This window comes from Ischnura elegans, chromosome 1 (assembly GCF_921293095.1).
Source record: "Ischnura elegans chromosome 1, ioIscEleg1.1, whole genome shotgun sequence".
Lineage (NCBI taxonomy): Eukaryota > Metazoa > Arthropoda > Insecta > Odonata > Coenagrionidae > Ischnura > Ischnura elegans.
Window position 1 is genome coordinate 162,518,911 of NC_060246.1, and position 19,119 is coordinate 162,538,029.

At 38.9% G+C, this 19,119-nt stretch overlaps 1 protein-coding gene across 1 annotated transcript in view; it reads right to left on the reverse strand.

Moving 5' to 3' along the window:
• The window catches only part of LOC124171715 (protein tweety-2), a 124,110-nt gene that overhangs the window by 29,259 nt on the left and 75,732 nt on the right, over positions 1-19,119 (reverse strand). Inside the window, exons 7-8 of the mRNA XM_046551015.1 lie at positions 16,735-16,807; positions 2,341-2,487 (exon numbers count right to left, since the gene is read on the reverse strand). Coding sequence (XP_046406971.1) covers positions 2,341-2,487; positions 16,735-16,807 — 220 coding nt within the window. The remainder of the gene's footprint in view (positions 1-2,340; positions 2,488-16,734; positions 16,808-19,119) is intronic.

The window sequence follows — 19,119 nt, forward strand, 5'->3', positions numbered from 1 at the left end:
AGCTCTTTCACCATTGCCTGTCCTGACAAAGGGGATCCCAACAAAGTTAGTGTCCCCATTGTAGAGGAGTGAGAAAATCGGTCTCATCTATGATGCTATAGGCCCGATACATAAGAGGCCAATACAAACATCACCTTCCCCTTCTTCTCACCTCTCAAGATGAGAATGGAACTATACCTGCAGCTTGGCTGCCTCCACTCTAACTAGCTGTGGTCCACCGAATGATAACCTTCATTTTATGCCTACGAAACATTCTATTTTGATGAACCCTTTAAAAACAATGTGAAAATTCCATTTACAGGGTTATTATCAACTTTTCATCTTCTATTTCCCTGACTTTATATCAAAGGCAAATAATTCTAATGCACAGACTTTAGAGAAAAATGCAGTAAGGTAATTGTATATCAAAATAATATTTATTAATTCCACCAGAGAATAATATTTCAATCAAAATATAACAAAATGTAAAATCTTGGCTGTCTTGGCATAAAAATCTGTTTTAGCTAAAAAAAACACCAAAATCATTACAAATAAAACTGAACTAATCCTTGGCTTGCCATAACCTCAGCAATCTGGGATTCGTTTACAACTATTTCTACTTAGCCATCATGGCCTTCAGGTCAACCAAATTTTGTGCCAATGACCTCGTCTTCACCGTCCGTCCCTCTCTCTGAACAAAAGGAAAACAAAATGCTCACTTTGCCTCTCAAACAAACCTATGAAGTGTTCACCTAATATTTTTATCTTTATACTGCATCCCTGAGGTTTTACCCTGAATTCCAGAACCTAATTTCCCACACATTTCCCTGACTCACAGTCCCAATTTAAATTTAACAGACATTGAAGTATCATAGTCAGGATCACAGAAGAAGGTGTCTTGAAGGGCTGATAAATATCAGTAAAGCATAAAATATGACCAAGGCGAATGATTTTTTTCTCTGTGGATCTTTCGCACGATTGTGCATTGCGGGCGACTCCCATAAAAGTTATCACCGCGGCTAGTCCCGGTATACTTTAAACTGACAAAGATTTTAGTTTTTAATCATTTTTATGTATTTCTTTGTTTATGAACAGTGGGAAGTGGGTACAATTTTGTGGAAATTACAGTCAGTTTGTGTGTCACCAAACTTTTTAAACTAATTTGTGGCTTGGTTCATGTCCATAATAAAGTATTATTATTACTATTTTTTGGTGACAATTAGAAACCCTGATTCAACCATATTACCAAAACTACCCCGCGTACTTGATCTTTCTCCTCATTTTTCACCTATGTTCACCTATTACACTTGGCCAAGGTTACAAGATTCACTCGTAGTAACTTAAGAGAAAAGATGAGGACATTGGGACATGTTTGTCCAAATATGACTAAGAATATAACGCATCCTCTAAAAGGAAAAGGATTTTCTTGCAAAACAAGAGATACAAGTGTCTCCACAGCCACAATGACTGTGGACTGCTATTCCCTTTATTCCCAATTTTATGAATGAAGTATTTGGAAACATAATTATTAAACAACATTAGGAATCACATTGAAAAGTTAAGAATTTGTTAGATCATACGTTTGAGAATATAAATTTTGGTTATCAACCCCAGTGGTGCAAAAAGGGGGGGTTTGGGGGATAACCCCCCCCCCCAGGGCTAAGAGAATTTTTTTCATAAATACATTTTAATATGAAAAATTTTGCAATTAATGGGAATTAAAGGGGACGGCTGACTCACAAACAAAACATTGAACTATTCACACAGCCATAAAAGTCCCCATTTTGAACCATTTATCTAAAAAAAATTTCTGAGGGAGGGCCAACACACCTCCCGCTATACCCCCCAGACCCTTCAGTATTAGGTGCACCTCAAATTCCCCCTAGACTCAATTTCTAGCTGCATCCCTGATCAACCTTAATAATAGCACACTTCCTTGTGAAATTCAGATTATTCTGCCATCGACAATGCGAGGCGAATCATGTAAATACATTTACATGTGTGGTGAGTGACAACACATCTGGTGGGGAACTGAAGGATTGTTGCAATATTTTTTGGAGGTGAGAATGAGGAGAGACTGATTTCCAATGTTGCTGCCGATGTTTTTTCCACATTCATAGTAAAACATAGTACCGAGTGTTTTTGTTTCTATCTGTTATTGGCAGGCATTGGAGGGGCAAAATTATGATTTCAGCTGATGAATAATGCAAATATGACTTCCTGTATATGAAAAATATCTAAATTTGTACATCGATTTGTTCTGAAGAGATTTTTATGGGCCATTAAAAATTAACGACAAGGTAATACTTACATACTACTACAATGGTCACCTGAAACCTCCAAATCGCCTTGTTTACGCACCTGCGCCATGGCGATGGGTGTTTGCTCGCAGCGCAGGTAAAAGTGCGCCAGTCTGGCCTGCACGGCCGCCTCGATGGCCGTAGAGGCGCCAGCCGCAGCCCGCTGCTCCAGATACGGCGCCGGCGCCACACACAGATCGCCCAGTGCCTAAGCGACGGAAATACAAGCGTCATACAAAGAAGACTCAAGACTAGGAATGAATAAAAAAACAACGCTAAAGGGGTTATGAGAGCGAAATATCTCGCCACTGCGACGGCACGAGGAATCATAGGATAAAACTTAAAAGATATGAGATAAAACAGAGAAGATTTCTTACTCGCCCGTGAGAGCTCACAAAAGGTGCCAAAGAATAGCTCCCCGAAGCGGAAAAACCTCGTTCAATCGCTTCGATAGCATTCCATGAAATGCAACGTCAAAACAAAACAAAACAACAAAAACTGAGGATCGATTTCTCCCGCGCGTGGCAACGCCGCGATCGATCGATAGTTGACGCGAATCGCACTCTCGAAGGGTCGCGCCAAGTTGTCGTCTCCATCGGCAACAGAGGCCAGTTATGCCCCGTTTACACCACGATCGTCGCGACGTTGATCCGTACGATCGTAACCTCAAAACGTCGTGTAGACGCGCAGAGTTACCATCGTAGGCCTTAGTACCTAACACTGCCGAACTTACGATGGTTAGCGCTAGTGTGCCAAGAAAAAAGAGTTAGGAAATGAAGATCGATGCATATACGATTCTTTCGCGCCGTTGCAATCTTGATACAGTAATTGATATTTCATAAATAACTCTAATATATCAAAGATATATGGCAACGATTGAAGACATTATTCAGCAGGCAATGGAAGGACGTTAGGGGAAAGTTTTTTTCTGATGTTCTATTTACCAAATGATATCGGATATTCTGTACTATACCAGTTTTATGCATTTCGTTATTTACAGGTTAACCCAGTTAACCCATAACCATGTATCCTTACATTATAATTCACAGATGACGGAAAATAACAAACATGCACAAAATGTTAACCAATTAAATCATTTTATACAGGATTTCACAATAAAATTCGCCAGAAATAACCATAACATTTAGATGAGGACATGAAGATATCAATACTTGTGCCGAATCAAGCCGAAATCTAAGCCTTTTCTAGTTAAATTATAACAGCAATATGTACTGTCTTTAATGCGTGAATATTCTTGAATGTTTTGACATATTCTCTCGAAGAATCTAGTTTCTTAAAGACTTCACGGACTGTTGTGACTAGTTTTAGTTTTATCTCATCATAGGTGGGAGTTGAAGACATAATTTGCTCTATGGTAATTAAAAACTAGCAGGTGAGGATTTATATAGCTATGACGGGATCCATTAAAAGTTACTAATAAAGGAGATTGGAACAATCTAAATATTAATTGATAATTTTGTAGAGGAATATGCCTTTGTTGGAGGATCCTTGGTCGTGCAAGAGTTTTCAAATTAACTAGGGAAAGAATATATGAAGTGATGTAATCAGACAAAGAGATTAATAAATCGCAATTATTTAATTTGAAAAAATTATTTTGGACACGTTCAATCCGGATGGAGTCGATATTATAATAAAGTGACCAGTTAGCAAAATATTCCAATTTGGAACGTAGCAAGGAGACATATCTACTGTCTTTACCGCACGAATATTGCTAAACTTTGGACAGATTCCCATAAAGAAACCTATATTCTTTAACGTTTTACCGACAGTTCGGTCTAGCTTCAGTTATAGCACATGAAAACATTAATATTCTTTTGCTTCTTAATTTCCAGGATTTCAATTTTCTCACGCAGTGTCGTCGTCAGTTGTTATCTGACACAGTTCCACAACGAGGGCAGCACTGAGTTACGATGGTAACTTTTAGACGTGTAGACGTGCAGTAGTCGCGATCAACGTCGCGACGATCGTGGTGTAAACGGGGCATTACCTCCCGCAATCGATTACAATAGGGTTGTTCAAGCCTATCAAAACGGTCTAAAAAAACGAATGTATATCACTTCTGATGTAATTTCATTTTGATTGGGATGAATGACAGATGCGTTGAAAAAGTAATGATGGAATTATTAGCAATCAAAATTCGAACAATTTTAAACGCCGCCAAAAACGGTCGGCCATCTTGAAATAGAGGTGATGACGACACAAGCCTGTACGGCTGGCCTGTACCCTCGATCGCTCGATGCCAAGCTGAGTACTCAGCATGCCGACTGGACATTTGCCAAGGTTATTCCTTATTTTGAAATGGCCTATGTTGTGCATGAAGCTTCCGGATGGATCAAGGCGATATAAAATCCATTCTTCAAGTTAGGCAGGCAACGTATGTAGTGTAATTGTTGACAGGAATCGAAAGTTTTGTATAGCTGCATTTGCAAGGAAACTACCTACGTGCAGTGAACTTTCATTGTGCTTCTAGTGCAAGTGAACACAATTTGTGCCCTTAATGTACCCCTAAGTGAATGATTGCATATGGACGATGAAGTAAAGAGTGAAGTGAGTTGTGAATGTAACTGCTTCGACGAAATTATTTATTTCTTCCATGCTAGTTCAATCAACCCTATACATTTCGATCTAAGGAATCTAACTATTGCCTAGGGGATATTTTTCATATTTGAGCTAGTTGTGCTTTAGGGATACATCGAACGCATATTAATTTTCAATCGTTTGTTCGCTTCTAAGTTCCGTTTGATTTTATTACCTATTCATTTTGAGCATTCACGAGTGTTTACATTTCACGAATTTCGTTGCGCTGTTGTTTGTTTTTGTTTTGGTCATATTTTGGTTACGGTAAGAGTACGGGTAAGAGTAATAGTGAAATTCGAAGTTTTTTGATGTTACAATAACCGGTTTAGCTATTTGTTTCAGCCTATTCATTTCATTGTCCTCGAAATGTCAATGTGAAATAACGTAAACTGATTCTAAGTCGTTAGTGATGAGTGAGAAGTGAGGTGTGGAGAATCTTTCGAACTTCAAGGAGTGCAAATTCTTTTAGCGTGTGCATAGTGATTGGAAAACCGATTATCATGTTTTATTAGTGTTTTATATTTATTGTGAGTCAAGTTTTTCATTGAATCAGTTGATTCGGAATATATTCGAATAATTCGTATCAAAAAGACAACTCGTGAAATGTGTACGTTGTAGTGCTATTTATGATACGATGAGCAATAAATATGTACAAGTAAGGGTAATTTTGCTTATTATTGCTCTTATTAAAGGATAAATTTGGATTTTCTTTAAACACTGATCTGGCGGCAGACGCTGGAGATCTTGAAAAAAAGTGGAATAACCCTGCTGAGCCACTTAAACAACACTGCAGTAGGGCATCTACAGGCTTGTGACGTCACACATCAATTCAAGATGGAAGTAGGGCTTTTTGGCGTAACGTAAAATTTGTCACTGTTTAAAGCCTTCTCTAAACATGTACAATTAAGAAAATAGCATAATATTATTGTCATTGCTCCTTCTGAAGCACGATCTTTCGATTTCTTAAATAAAAAAAATATGGTGAACAACCCTATTGACGCTGGTAAATATCGGCATGGACAATAGAATAGCGGTTACCGTGTACTCGGGATCCAAGCTGTATCCACAAATAGGAGAAATACTGACAGTAATATTCGCGAGTAGGTACTCTGTACCAGTGGCGGAAACATAAAACTCAAGGGGGGGGGGGGGCGCAAAAGATGTCTCGAACAACCTTTACTTTTATCGTAATAAGAGAATAATTAAGTCACACGCAAAGTTTAAGAAATTCATATTTAAACTGATTATACACAAGACAATTCCATCACATGATATAGGGGGCCCACACTCTCTCGTGGGTATGTGCAGTGTTGCACTCGGAAAAAAATGTAGGCGGTACTCAACAAAAATTCCTACAGCTGAACACGTATTATACATCCGGGCGCGATTGAAAAGTCAAACTCCAACTTTTATATTAGTTCCGAATGGGGAACTTGCATGAATTTTTTTTATTTCATAGGCGGACAGAAAATTATTTTCTGAATACAACAAAGAAAACCGCATGTAAATCTGAGTTTTCCTTCGCGAGATATTTAATGATAAATATAACGAATTTTAAAGCGCGGGAAAAACTCCCTCACCCCCCAAGCCACTGCCGACGAAGCCTCGATGACGTCAAAGGTGCCTAAACATCACGCGAAGCTATTGTTGTGATTGTTTGTAATAGTTGCCAGCAGTTGTGAGAGCTTCGTTTGTTAGACGTGTTGATTATTTTATATTTAAAGATAAATATCCGACGATAGAGGCTTGGAAGCCCTCGTATTTTGCATTATTTATAATATTAATATCTGAGTAAGGGCATAAAATATAAAACTGGAGCAGTTAAACCAAAAATTTGATAATACCTAAATAACATCGTTGTAGGAGTCTGAGCCACGGCCATTGGAAGGGGGATACGTTAATTGTAAGTTGATGTTATCGACGGCATATCATTCATTTAAGTATGTAATTAGAACGATTTTGATGTTTACTAATGTCCGCTTAGCTTTTATATACAATAGCTTCATCCGTTTATTTGTAGGTACCGGAGAATTCGTCGTTTAGGACTGTCTGTGCTTGTATTATGGGGTGAATTCCAGTCAATGCAACTTTTGCTCGCTGATTTGAGACATCTAGGAACATTTTTATGCCAAAATAGTGTTATTTTCAACGTGACATCTCCCGTTAAGCTACTGCTAATAATCACAGTGACAGTGGTTGTAATGCACAAAGTTTGACAAGGTTGAAAAATATCGGCCAAGAGTTATCAGTGTTCCATCGTGATTGAATTGTAAAAAGTGCTATTACGCTATCGATAAATGTCTAACAGTAGTGTAAAAATTGTCAGTGGCGTGCTAATCTCCGTTGTTCACCGTAGATATGACATTTCACGATCACGCTATTGAAATAAAAACTGTGTGTGAAGTTTGTTATTCCATTATTTCAACGAATAGTAGTGAGAAATGTCACCTGTGTCACTTGTGTGGGCTAATTTAAGGGTTTAAATCAGTGAATAAATAGTTGTATTCATCATAACGAGTTCTGTTATTGTAAGTTGTACGTGATGAATATAATAATGTGATAGTGACATCCAGTTTTTGATAAGAGTATTTGCCTGTTTCCCACTATATTTTTATGGTATATGCTAGTATATTGTTTATGGATTTACCTATATTATTGAAATAGGTTGTAGCTTGAGTGTGTGTTGGCAGCGGAACCGATTCGCGATCTCACATGTGGATTGTGTGCAGACTGTTTTGCTGTGAATTCGTACCGTAGGACGGATAGGACTACCTTCTCCGTTAATCCGGCGTTGCCAAATTCAACAGCACAGCTTACTCTAATGTCAACAGCACAGCTTACGATCGTTATCCTCCAGTATTACAAGTTTCTTTTACAACTCGATTTTCCGCCGACGTATAGCAATAATTTGTCTTAACAGATTCCATGAGGGTCGTGGCATCAATTTTTGGTGTCCTAAAAAAAGGCTGGTGTCCTAACACCCCATGCCACACGCCTTTTAGGCGGCTTGCGGGGTATTATGTAGACGTAGATGAATTTCAGGTGTACTATTCGAACGAGTGGCAACGTTATCATCCATTTTTCTGATAACTAAAACACACGAAGTGAAACGCTTGTACTTCATCATCCCGATGCCGCATTATTAATATCCCAAGTAATAATCTAGGCACAATAGCAATAGGAAAACTTGCCCCAGAATAACAGAACAAAATAAAGTGACGATGAGCGGCTAAATACTCCTTCAAAACAAATTTTACACCATGCGCTCAGCGTATTTCCCTACTCCCTACGGTTGTTTAGGCACCTATGACGTCACGCCTGGCCTCGGCAACGCTCGGGTGTCTTCGCGCAGTGGTCGGCTCAGAGAAATTTTTCTCGATTTTAAATGCAATATTTTTATTTCTTTTGATGTTGAATGGAGAAACTGAAGGTATTTTTGCGAGCTAATGTATCCATTTGACTTATTCAAAATAGTTTTTAGAGCAATCTACGACCCATGCAAGTTCCTCATTATGCCATGAGATAACTCTGAACAAGTAAATAATCATTTCCGATTTTTCTTTCTGAAAATCCATTGGACAATTTACAGCAGGGTTCTTTTTTACAGATTTAAATAGATATTTAAACGGTACGCCTAAAACGAGATTGGATTTTAGGGAGTACGCCCTACCGACCCAACTATAGCACTGGGTACATGTACTATCCGCCACTGCTCTGTAAACGATACTTAAGTTTTTAAGCATCTAGATGCATATGAAAAGGTGAGTACAGATTCGTTTGTAGCAATTTCAGACACATGGACAAGTGTCAAATCTGCAACGGACAAAGCAGGCAGAGGAAGTCATCGTTTCAGAACGAATCCGTCCCAGAATTCGACCGGCGCAGAGGAGCGAGCGTGTACTGTATCTCAGATGACGGATGCTGCTGCTGCGGCCGTCCGTGGAAAGGCGGGATCGATATTTCTTAAACAGTCGCGAAAGGATGTCGTTGACCTGGATATGAACCGTGTGAGTCCATGTTCTTGCCGTTCCGTTTGCAGGAACGACAGCTGAAATTAATAAGTACTGTAGGCACAGAGCGCAGAGCTGCCAGATTCAAACTGAGAAGAGCGCTGTAGCGTCTATAATACTCTATACGAGTTAGACTGGCAATTCTTACGAAAGCGTAGCGCAAAATACGCATAGTGTGAATTTGCGGAGGAAATTCTGAGAACAGTTTTTCTAAGACGATGCGAAAGTATCCTTCGCTAAGCGAAAAGTCACGGCGTAGGATTCCACGAGATAAGATGAAATACCTACAAACAGGATATATTTAATCGGTAATTCTATCTACGGACAACCATAAATCGTAAAATTACGCAATTCGTGTAATCAATCGAACATTTATTAAATTACACAAAACGAATACTTTTTCTATAAATTTTCGAAAAATATTCGATTTCATACACGAAATTATCCGACATTATTTAAATGAAAAATTATGGTACACACAAAATGAGGAAGACTCAACGCTCTCAGTCAAAGAAAAAGCGATACACGTGAGTTTGAGGAACTCTATCGTCCAAATGAGGCAACAAATTTCAATTCAATGCAAAATCAAAAGAGAAACAGTAAATTTCAACGTTGTGTGATATACTTTTAAAATTATATACAGCAAGGATGAAGTTCGCCATGAAAAAAATACTTGGCTCAGCCGGGATTCGAACCCGGATCTTCCGATTTCCAGTCAGGAGTATACCTTGTTCGGTAAAAGATATCGGGATATCCGGGTTCGAATCCCGGTTAAGCCAAATATTTTCACAACAGCCAGAAATCACAACAAACACGGACTAGAATAGAGTTTTTGCGCTGAGTAGACTTGTGACACATGTGACGGTGGTCATGCCTCCGAAGCTACTATCGGAGAAATAAACACTACTTTGTCACTATTCGGAGACGATGAATTTCGAGGCACTGAATTGAACAGGTGACTTTGTACACAGTCACGCGCTCTGGTGAAAAGTTATATGCACCAAGGATGAGGTTCGCCATTAAAAGAAAAAAAATATATGTTTATACCATTTATAGCTCTCTAAATATAAAAAGGGATGTCTGTTTGTCTGTCCACTATGCTTTTCCATACATCTGCAAGGATTGCGGCCAAATTTATTTAGTACGTAGGTGTATCTCATGCTGCCAGACCCCGCAGTGCTACTTTCGGTTGCGTCCTTTGCGTCATTGGCGTCGTTTTCTCATTAATGTTTGTTAAGGCCGTTTTACATGGGGCACGGAATTGCGCAGAATATAACTGCATTACTTTCTAAAATGGCGTGAAATTGCGCGAATGCATGAACCAGGTTAGAACAGGGGCTATTTCGCCACCTCACGCCCACGCATTCTCGCATGTGCTCTAGCAATTCACCGCTTCACACGACGCAATTTTGACTGCGCCTTCGTACACGCGTCAGATTGTGCAAGTACGTTCCTCGTGTGAAACGGCCTTTACTTCACGTCATACAACTTCTGCAATTGGATATCCTTCCGGATAGGCACACCTCTTGACACGCCGAAAGATAAAACATAAAAATCCCTCATGATCAGGAAATCCATGTTCCAAGTTTCCCACGTACCTGGGTACTATCATTCCCGAGAAACGCAGGGAGGCCTTCTAGCGTTGAATATTTCTTTAAAACGATATTCTATTGTTTCTGAGCAGAATAAGGGACGTTGAATTATTTTCTTTGTCCCGAGAAGTTCCCTAGAGCATTCGTGAACCATTGGTTCGTTCATTCACGTTTTTTCCTCCCATTCACCACTCCTTGAACTTCTAAGGTTTTTCGAAGCCAACCCCTTCTTTAAGGAGGGTCGCTTATAATCCTCCCCTTCCTTCCGGCCCCCCACCGCTTCACCTCACTCCACCTACTCGACCAAAATTCCCAACCTCACCCCCACCCACCCCCTACAACCCCGTTTTTGTGAATGGCCGGCTTCTTGACACAAACTGAACGAGGCGAACACATGGCAACTTGGTTGAACTACTCTACACCACCCTTCCTGCTTAACCTCAACTTCCTCGACTACAATTCATTTTTGTACCCAATAAACAGTTCCGCTAAAGAAAATTACATAGGATTGAATTCGGCGAATGCTAAAAATTAACTGAATTTCATTCTTTTCAAATCGCCTTTCGCTGCTTGAATGAACAATAAGAACATTCGATCAATAATTTTTTTATGAAAATCACCTAAATGCATGCACGAATACATTTGATTAGCTAAGATAAGCGCAACTATTCCATCAGTAAAGTTGCTAAATAAAGCCCTTCGAGAATTTGGAACGAAAAAAATCTCAACATTTTCCGTCAGCGGCTAAGACGTTCCAATTAACCCCAATATGCACTTACTTTTCCATTCAACTAACTCAAAGTCGATGCATCGGAAACGCCTCGCCTGAAGCGCCATTTTTTTTATTCCTTTGAGTAAGAGTTCGTCCTTCAATGATTCTAAGGATTATCAGATACAATTTGGGGCAGAGAGCTAAAAATGCAGAGCAACACACCGGCCCAGTCACTCTTTTAACATTCATTGGGCCGACAAATGATTCATGGAATTCCATTATTAGCATTGAAAATTATTTGAGCTTTGCAAATTACCAATCAATATTATTTTAAAAAATGACATAAAAAAAAGGATTCAGTTTTGATGATGCTGCAGTGAGGCGAAACTTATTAACTGGAATAAACAGGGCTGGACAGTATTTTGCAAGTATTTTAAAATGCGTATTTGAATTACATTTGTAATTTGTATTTGGTAAATGAAATACACGATCTGAATGTAAATGGTATTTTGTATTTCAAATACCTATTTTTGGTATCTTCCCATTCTATAATAAAAATATATTTGCAAAATACTTTTGAGTAGCTCTGATAACACTTCTGTAACATTACGCTTCAAAGATTATTTTGTTTTCGTTAGAATCGTTTTCTTCCTGTTTGCAACTACCAATAGCGTGCCAAGGCAGGTTATATTTACTTAATATCTCTTTGTCACCATGAAAATTTAATATGTATTATAAAAGGTATTCAAAACACTATTTTGCATTTCATTTTTCAAATACCCAAGTCAAAGGAATTTAGCACTTCAAAGACATTTGGAACGGTATTATTTTTGCATTTCAAATACCCCTCGGCCTGCATTTTGCCCAGACCTGGAAATAAACTGTTAATTTTCAGAGGAATTTCACAAAATCGCTCCCTTTTCGGTGATATCAGCATTTTCAATATCCATGAATTCGTATCCGGTGCGACGCAATTCGAAACTTAAATAAAGACCTTCTTACACGGTACATTGACGGGTGCGAGTTAACGTCTGTTTGCGTGAATGACTTTTGTGGACCGGAACAGAACATGGAAGTACGAATGCATGAACCAAATTGTATCAAGTTCTATTTTCTGTGCATGCATTCGCTCAAGTTGTTACACGGTACATTTTCGTGTTCCTCCTCGCGTTCATACATTTGGACATTAGTTTGTGCGAGTCATTGTATCGCGTAACCAGGCGACATCGAGAGTGTTTATATTCGACAGTTCCCACTCCGGGAAATATCTCGCGAGTTACTAAAAATATCGATTGTGGAAGTGCTCCCGGTCCGTCCGCGTACCCCAGCCCAGCGCCCATAATGCAACACACAACGGTTGCGAGGCAACCTAATGTATTTAACTGGAATAAATACGGCTGGACAGTATTTCCATTTCAAGTATTTAAAATGCGTATTTGAATTACATTTGTAATTTGTATAAGCTATATCAAATACACGACCTGAATGTATATTGTATTCTGTATTTCAAAGACATGTTTATGGTATTTTCCCATTATTCATAATGTGGCCAACTAACTAAGTTGTCCCGTCTTCTCCTTTAGGTTTTTAGAATAATTATCTTTACTCCTACTTTTCTCAGCACTCCCTAATTACATACTCGGTCGATTCATTTTGTCTTTACATTCATTTTGTCTTTCATTCGGTAGCATCACATTGCGAATGCTTCCACTTTTTGACTTCTTTGCTACTATCAACGCCCAAGCCTGGTTTCCATAGAGAAACATAACCCGTATGTAGAATCTTGGCTCTTCTCCTTGGCTGCATGGCAATATGTCAGTTTTATCCTTATCGATATTTGCTGATATCTGGCCATTGTCCTTTCCGCATTTGTCAAGAATATTTTCAACTCTGTCTCTTCCTCGGCTATTGCTGCCATGTCGCCTGCAAATAGCAACGTACTTATTCTTTCTCCGTAGATATCCTTCTGTAATGTAATTAGATCAATGTAAATATTTTCTAGAATGCCGATGGAGTTTATTAGTTCTTTGCCATGTTATCGGTACGGCATAATTTGTGCATTTTCTTCTCTCTCGAATATCCTTTCTGTGGGTAGTGAAAAGTAGGTGCATATTCCAGTGTCAAATTGTCTACGTAGATTTTTAATTGTATTTTGCCTTTAAAATCGACGATTCTTCGATTGGCAGTGTTTAGTGGCTTCTATTTATGGTTTCAACAGCTTAATGATATATTACAGCTTGGTTTGCTACGGATAAACAAATATTTCTTAAACTTTTGCGGAGATGGGAGGGGAGAAGGTTGTTCAACTTTGCGGCAATGTGTTTTCTTTAAAAAAAAGTAACCCGTGATAACCTGTTTGCGTCAAAACATGAACTAATATATTGACAACAACCGAGAAAATGTTCTATTTCCATACTTGTGAATACCATTTTTGAGGTTTTGTCCAGCTTTTTTCGATTTCAGCCCACTGTGCGACGGGCGATTTCTGCCATTTTCCGGAGGGAGCTCATCCACTCACCCCAAAAAGCCAGATAACACTTTAATCAATATTTTGCGGATATGTTTGCGTCATCGGAGTTGACTGCGGCTTGTGCGAAAAAGTCAACTTAAAACTAACATCCTTTGACATACAAATAGACCCGCGCACTCGTTTTTATACTCTGTGAGACGCCGCTAGGAGCATTGCAGCGCTCTACTGCACGTCAAAGTCGCCTTCAACTGTTCGTAAATAAGAAATACGCCACCGGATTCTTCAGTAGACGTTGGTACCAAATACTTCAGTCATCGGCAAATTTGCTATCCGGCCCGCGGGGCGATTCGGAACTTGGAATGTGGCCCTCGTGGCCTAGTAAATTGGAGACCCCTGCTTTAGATTAATCAAGCGCAAGAACACATCAGTGGAGACAGCAAGTTAGGCAACACCAATACCATAGGAGGGATATCCTAAATGGAAGTTGTACAGAGAGAAAATAATAGTGACCTGTTGCCATATTTGCGTAACAATATTCATGAGAAGAGGAAGAAAGTGTTATGGAAGTTAAACAGAACATAAGAGAGGGACCGAAAATAAAAATGTAAACCCAATTCCTGGAAAGATCTACGGTCATGTGATTTCGCAAACGCGTGTGGTCCCTCACGTAAGCCAAAAATGGGGTTCAGAATTAAATTATTCGAGATTTAAAAATCACGGAGAACGGAAATAAACACATTAGCAAGGGGGCGCAGCATGGCTCGTTAGATATATAAGAGAAGAACTTAGAGTCATATTTAATATGAAGCATTTGAAAAATAGTGTTTATTCTACTAAATTAAGAATAAGAGAAGTAAAATCGAGTGACTCGCACCAATGAAATCCTTTATCCTATACTTCAGACTGCATCAAAGGGACAAGCATCTGCGAATAAGCTGTGGCAAGGGTGACTATATAACACCTCCATTAAAAAACGTGTTGAAGGCATTCTCACAATGAACACACTCAGTATATTACTAAATTGTTGAAACCATAAATAGAAGCCACTTTACATTGTAAATCGAAGAATCTTCGATTTCAAAGGCAAAATTCAAGAAACACTCGGAGCAGAAAATTTGACAATGGAACATTCAACTACTAGTCACTACCCAGAGAAATGATATATGAGAGAGAAGAGAAATACACAAATTACGCAGTGCCGCTAACATGGCAAAGGGCTAATAAACTCCATCAGCAGTGTAGAAAATATTTACATTGGCATAATTACATTATAGAAGGCTATCTACGGAGAAAGAATAAGTACATTGCTAATCTCTATAGTCTCCGGCTCAGCTTTGTGGAAGCTCATTCTAACAAATGAAAGAAAAAACTATGTACTTATCCACACATTGATTCTCGCGGTACAACTAGTTTCGACGGAGCGGCGTCATCATCAGGTACTAAGGTTACAAGGATAAAATACGTCCTTACATATAATGAAATCACATCACTTTCATGGACGTATTTTATGCTTGTGACCTTAGTACCTGATGACGACGCCACTGCGTCGAAACTACTGTCGGCGTCAAAATGATGTGCCGCTGTGCTTTGCAAATTCATATCTGGACTTCAGTGCATGCCATAATAATTATTAATACGGTAATTTAAAGGAAATTTTATTCTCAGTTCTAATTTAATTTTTGTTTTATGAAAATTGTAACAAATGTAGTCACGCGAGTGCAACAAATGACTCCGCGATCCGTAAAATTAGCCGTTCTGTCAACTTCATGAACTTTGTAACTCAACCTAGAGAAAACCACTGCGTCTACAACATTCATCTTCCCCAATAAGTTGCAAACATTAATGAAGAGTAATAAAGTGGCTTTTGCGTATTTTTTTTGCATATTCTTCTATTAATGCCATGTTGCCAAACGGGGCCGCGCCAGGCCAGTGCTGGTTACCAGGAAGCAAAGTTTCGCGCGCACGACGTGGCAACACTGCTTTCGTTCGCTCCGGCGTATTTTTTTAATGCCCATATATACTCTATACAACATAAAAATTATGTATTTTCGGATAATTGAAAAATTGCAAACAAAATTTGCGTTTTAAAAATACGCAAAATCCACTTAGCTGTACAGTAGCTATGCCGCGAGAATCATTTGGTGGATAAGTACATACATAGTTTCCTTTTCATTAGTTAAGCACATTGCTATTTGCAGGCGACATGGCAGCGATAGCCGAGGAAGAGACAGAATTGAAAATATCCCTGACAAATGCGGAAAGGACAATGGCCAGATATCAGCAAATATCGATAAAGATAAAACTGACATATTGCCATGCAGCAAAGGAGAAGAGCCCAGATACTACATACGGAGTATGTTTCTCTATGGAAACCAGGCTTGGGTGTTGATAGTAGCGAAGAAGTCAAAAAGTGGAAGCATTCGACAAGTGGTAGAACCGAATAATTGTGAAGATTAAATACATAGACCAAGTAAGATGATGACCGGATGAAAAGAATCGTAGGACAAGGAAGAAGGGCAAGGGACGGCCCCGAATGAGTTACGGAGGAGGGGTTATTAAGAATGTAAACGAGAAGAAATACCTCAATGTAAGAAAGGTTAGTGGAATGGAGAGCTGGGTTAAACCAATCTTAGAATTTTAAACTTATGGTGATGACTGATCGGATGAAAAATAGGTGATATTTTCATGGAAAACCGAGTTACCCAATATAATCTGAGGTTTCAGGCGAGATGGAGTGGAAACGTGACATAATGAAAAATGAAAAAGCAGGAGCAATTTCCACAATTTTAAAATGTATTGGTACTACCGGTTGTGCTTTACATTTTTCTCTACGTTTCGCTTTGACCTAGCGAAACCGGTACCAATAAATTTTAAAAATTGTGGGAATTACTCCTATTTTCATCGAGTTACCAAACATGAAAACGCATTAGGAGGAAGAGTTCGAGGGCTTGATTTACCCTAGACGATATCACTCAATATTTTTCATCCAAGCAGTATATAATGAAGTGGAGAATGCAGTAACTGTAAGAGAGCATACGCGCATGTCATGAAAACATGTAAGGAGGCTACTCACCACAGAGGAGGCTAAATATAAGGAAGCCAACAGCCACGAGACGATAACAGCAAACAACCCGAACACTGAAAAGCTGAAACATAAGAAGGCGCGAATTAATCACAATTGCAATGCAGGAAACAAGATATCACAATTAATGAATATATAGCACAGATCTCTCAGGCTCTTGCCTCATTCCAAAGTCTTTGCAATGAGCTCGTACACCACTTTTTTCACTATTATTGTCGATGGTGACAGAGTTTGAACGATAAAGAGATCCGTATTTCTCCAACGAAATATCGACGGGCTTCATCCCCGTCGCTGAAAAAATTTCATGACGTCATTGACTCTTGCCGCGCGGATCACCGCTACTTCGCGCATTCCTCTCATGTGGTTCGCTGTCATAAATATTCTATTGAGCGACTATTTCCGTCTAAGATCGACTAGATGAACCAGAACTTCAATGGCGTCACAAACTCATGAAAAGTGGATGACCTTTTCATTATTTCAATTTCAAATCAAGAAAAAATGACTGATTAATGAGGAGGATTAATAGTTCAATTAGATTTTCAAATTTAACACACCTGCACTCGACTCTACTTTCAAGGAATACGAAGCTGAATCTATAAAACTCTTACTCGACCAATTGTAATTTAAGGAGCTGAGACAAGAACAACAGAATGGAGAAAACCTTACAAATTTTGAAAGGGAGGTCATAATGAGAATCTAAGGCCCATCCAGAGAAGGAGAGAGATGGATAATCAAGATTGAACTTGGAAATAAATCAAAAATACTAGAAGGGAAGCATATATTTAGATTTGCCAAGTCACTTCGGCTGGCATGGTCTTGTGAAAAGGATGGAATGTGACAGAATACCCAAGCTAATACCTAATAGCAGATGGAAGGGGTCAGAAAAAGAAATAGCTACAGGATTTCGAGGATGGTTTGAAGGCTATCGGATTTACATGATGACTGGAGAAAGCAAGAAGAAGAACTGAATGTAGGCCAATTGTAGAGGAACCCAAGGCCCAGACCGGGCTGTAGAGCTGCAGATGATGATGAAAACTATCGCAAAACACCTTCGGTCTCAAGTGAGGGACTAGATATTAGATAGAGTTTTTCGTTGATCGCAGAATATGGGAACACATCCCATTAATAGTCATCTAATGGTCGATTTTCTATGTAACACGGGAGCAAATGGGATTTCGATTTCGGACTTGAGTATTTGGGTCTGTGGATTCAGCAAGAGCATACGTCCAAGTCGGTACGACTGTAGCATCTAAACGCACTCGTACTTGTGAATTGTAGCTCCTAACGATTTAAATTAGTGGGACAGCCATTGTTCAAAATCCTATAATGGACAAGGAGGGAATTTACGAGGAGAAATATGTGGAGTTTTTGTTCAATAAAATCACGCAGGTTCATATTATTGAGATTAGACGGGATATACCATTCTCGTGCCCTTGATATGGGATTGCAAATTCGTAGGGCTCTTGTGTCATAGGTGTCGAAACCATAATTTTTTGGATGTGCATACTTAATGGGATTAACGCAAAAACTGACGTACTTAACGGCTTAATTGACATCAAAATTCAAGATACATTCTAACCCGCTAGCAAACTGGTACATGGAATATAACTAATGTAATGTAGAGTGGCGATGTCCTGCTGCCAGGGTCGGAACTATTGTTAACATCGATGTCTATTAGTTGAAGAAGACAATGAAGGTCCAACAGTTATTTCGAAACTGTGTAACAAGTAATTTCCTTCGTTTTATCATATACTGCCGTTCGAAAATCCAAAAATAGATACGGTTGGTTGAATTCCGAAGTGAATATTCTGGATAAGTAAATTTTTAATTGATTTCATGCGACACACTTTTCTTTGTAGACACCACCACGCTGACAAACTCTACGCATATTGACTTTTGAAACATATCATGACCTAAGTAAACTAATTCATTTAATGTTAGCCATATTTGTTTCCAATCTAATCCCTGTGAAAAATTTCAAGATCATAGCGTTAGTTCGAAACGAGTACGTCAACTTTAGAAACAAGTGCGACCGATAAAGTGCTACGTCATCTTAAGTCATTGAACTGCCGACGGGGTCGTTCATCCATGCATTATGGCAGTAATTCCGTAGATGGCAGCGGAAGAAAATTTACGACGAATGCAAATTACGTCTTCCTCAATAATCAGCCATCACCTCATAATTTGAATATGAAATAATGCCATGGGCGCACCCAGAATTGTTTCTGGGGGGGCACAAGGGTCTGACAGACACACGGTCTCCTCATATTTAGGTTAAAGAACAAAATACAACATTTATTGCACGAAATATAGCTTTTATTTTAATATAAAATCTATTAATATGAAAATATCAATAAGTTACATACATAATAACGA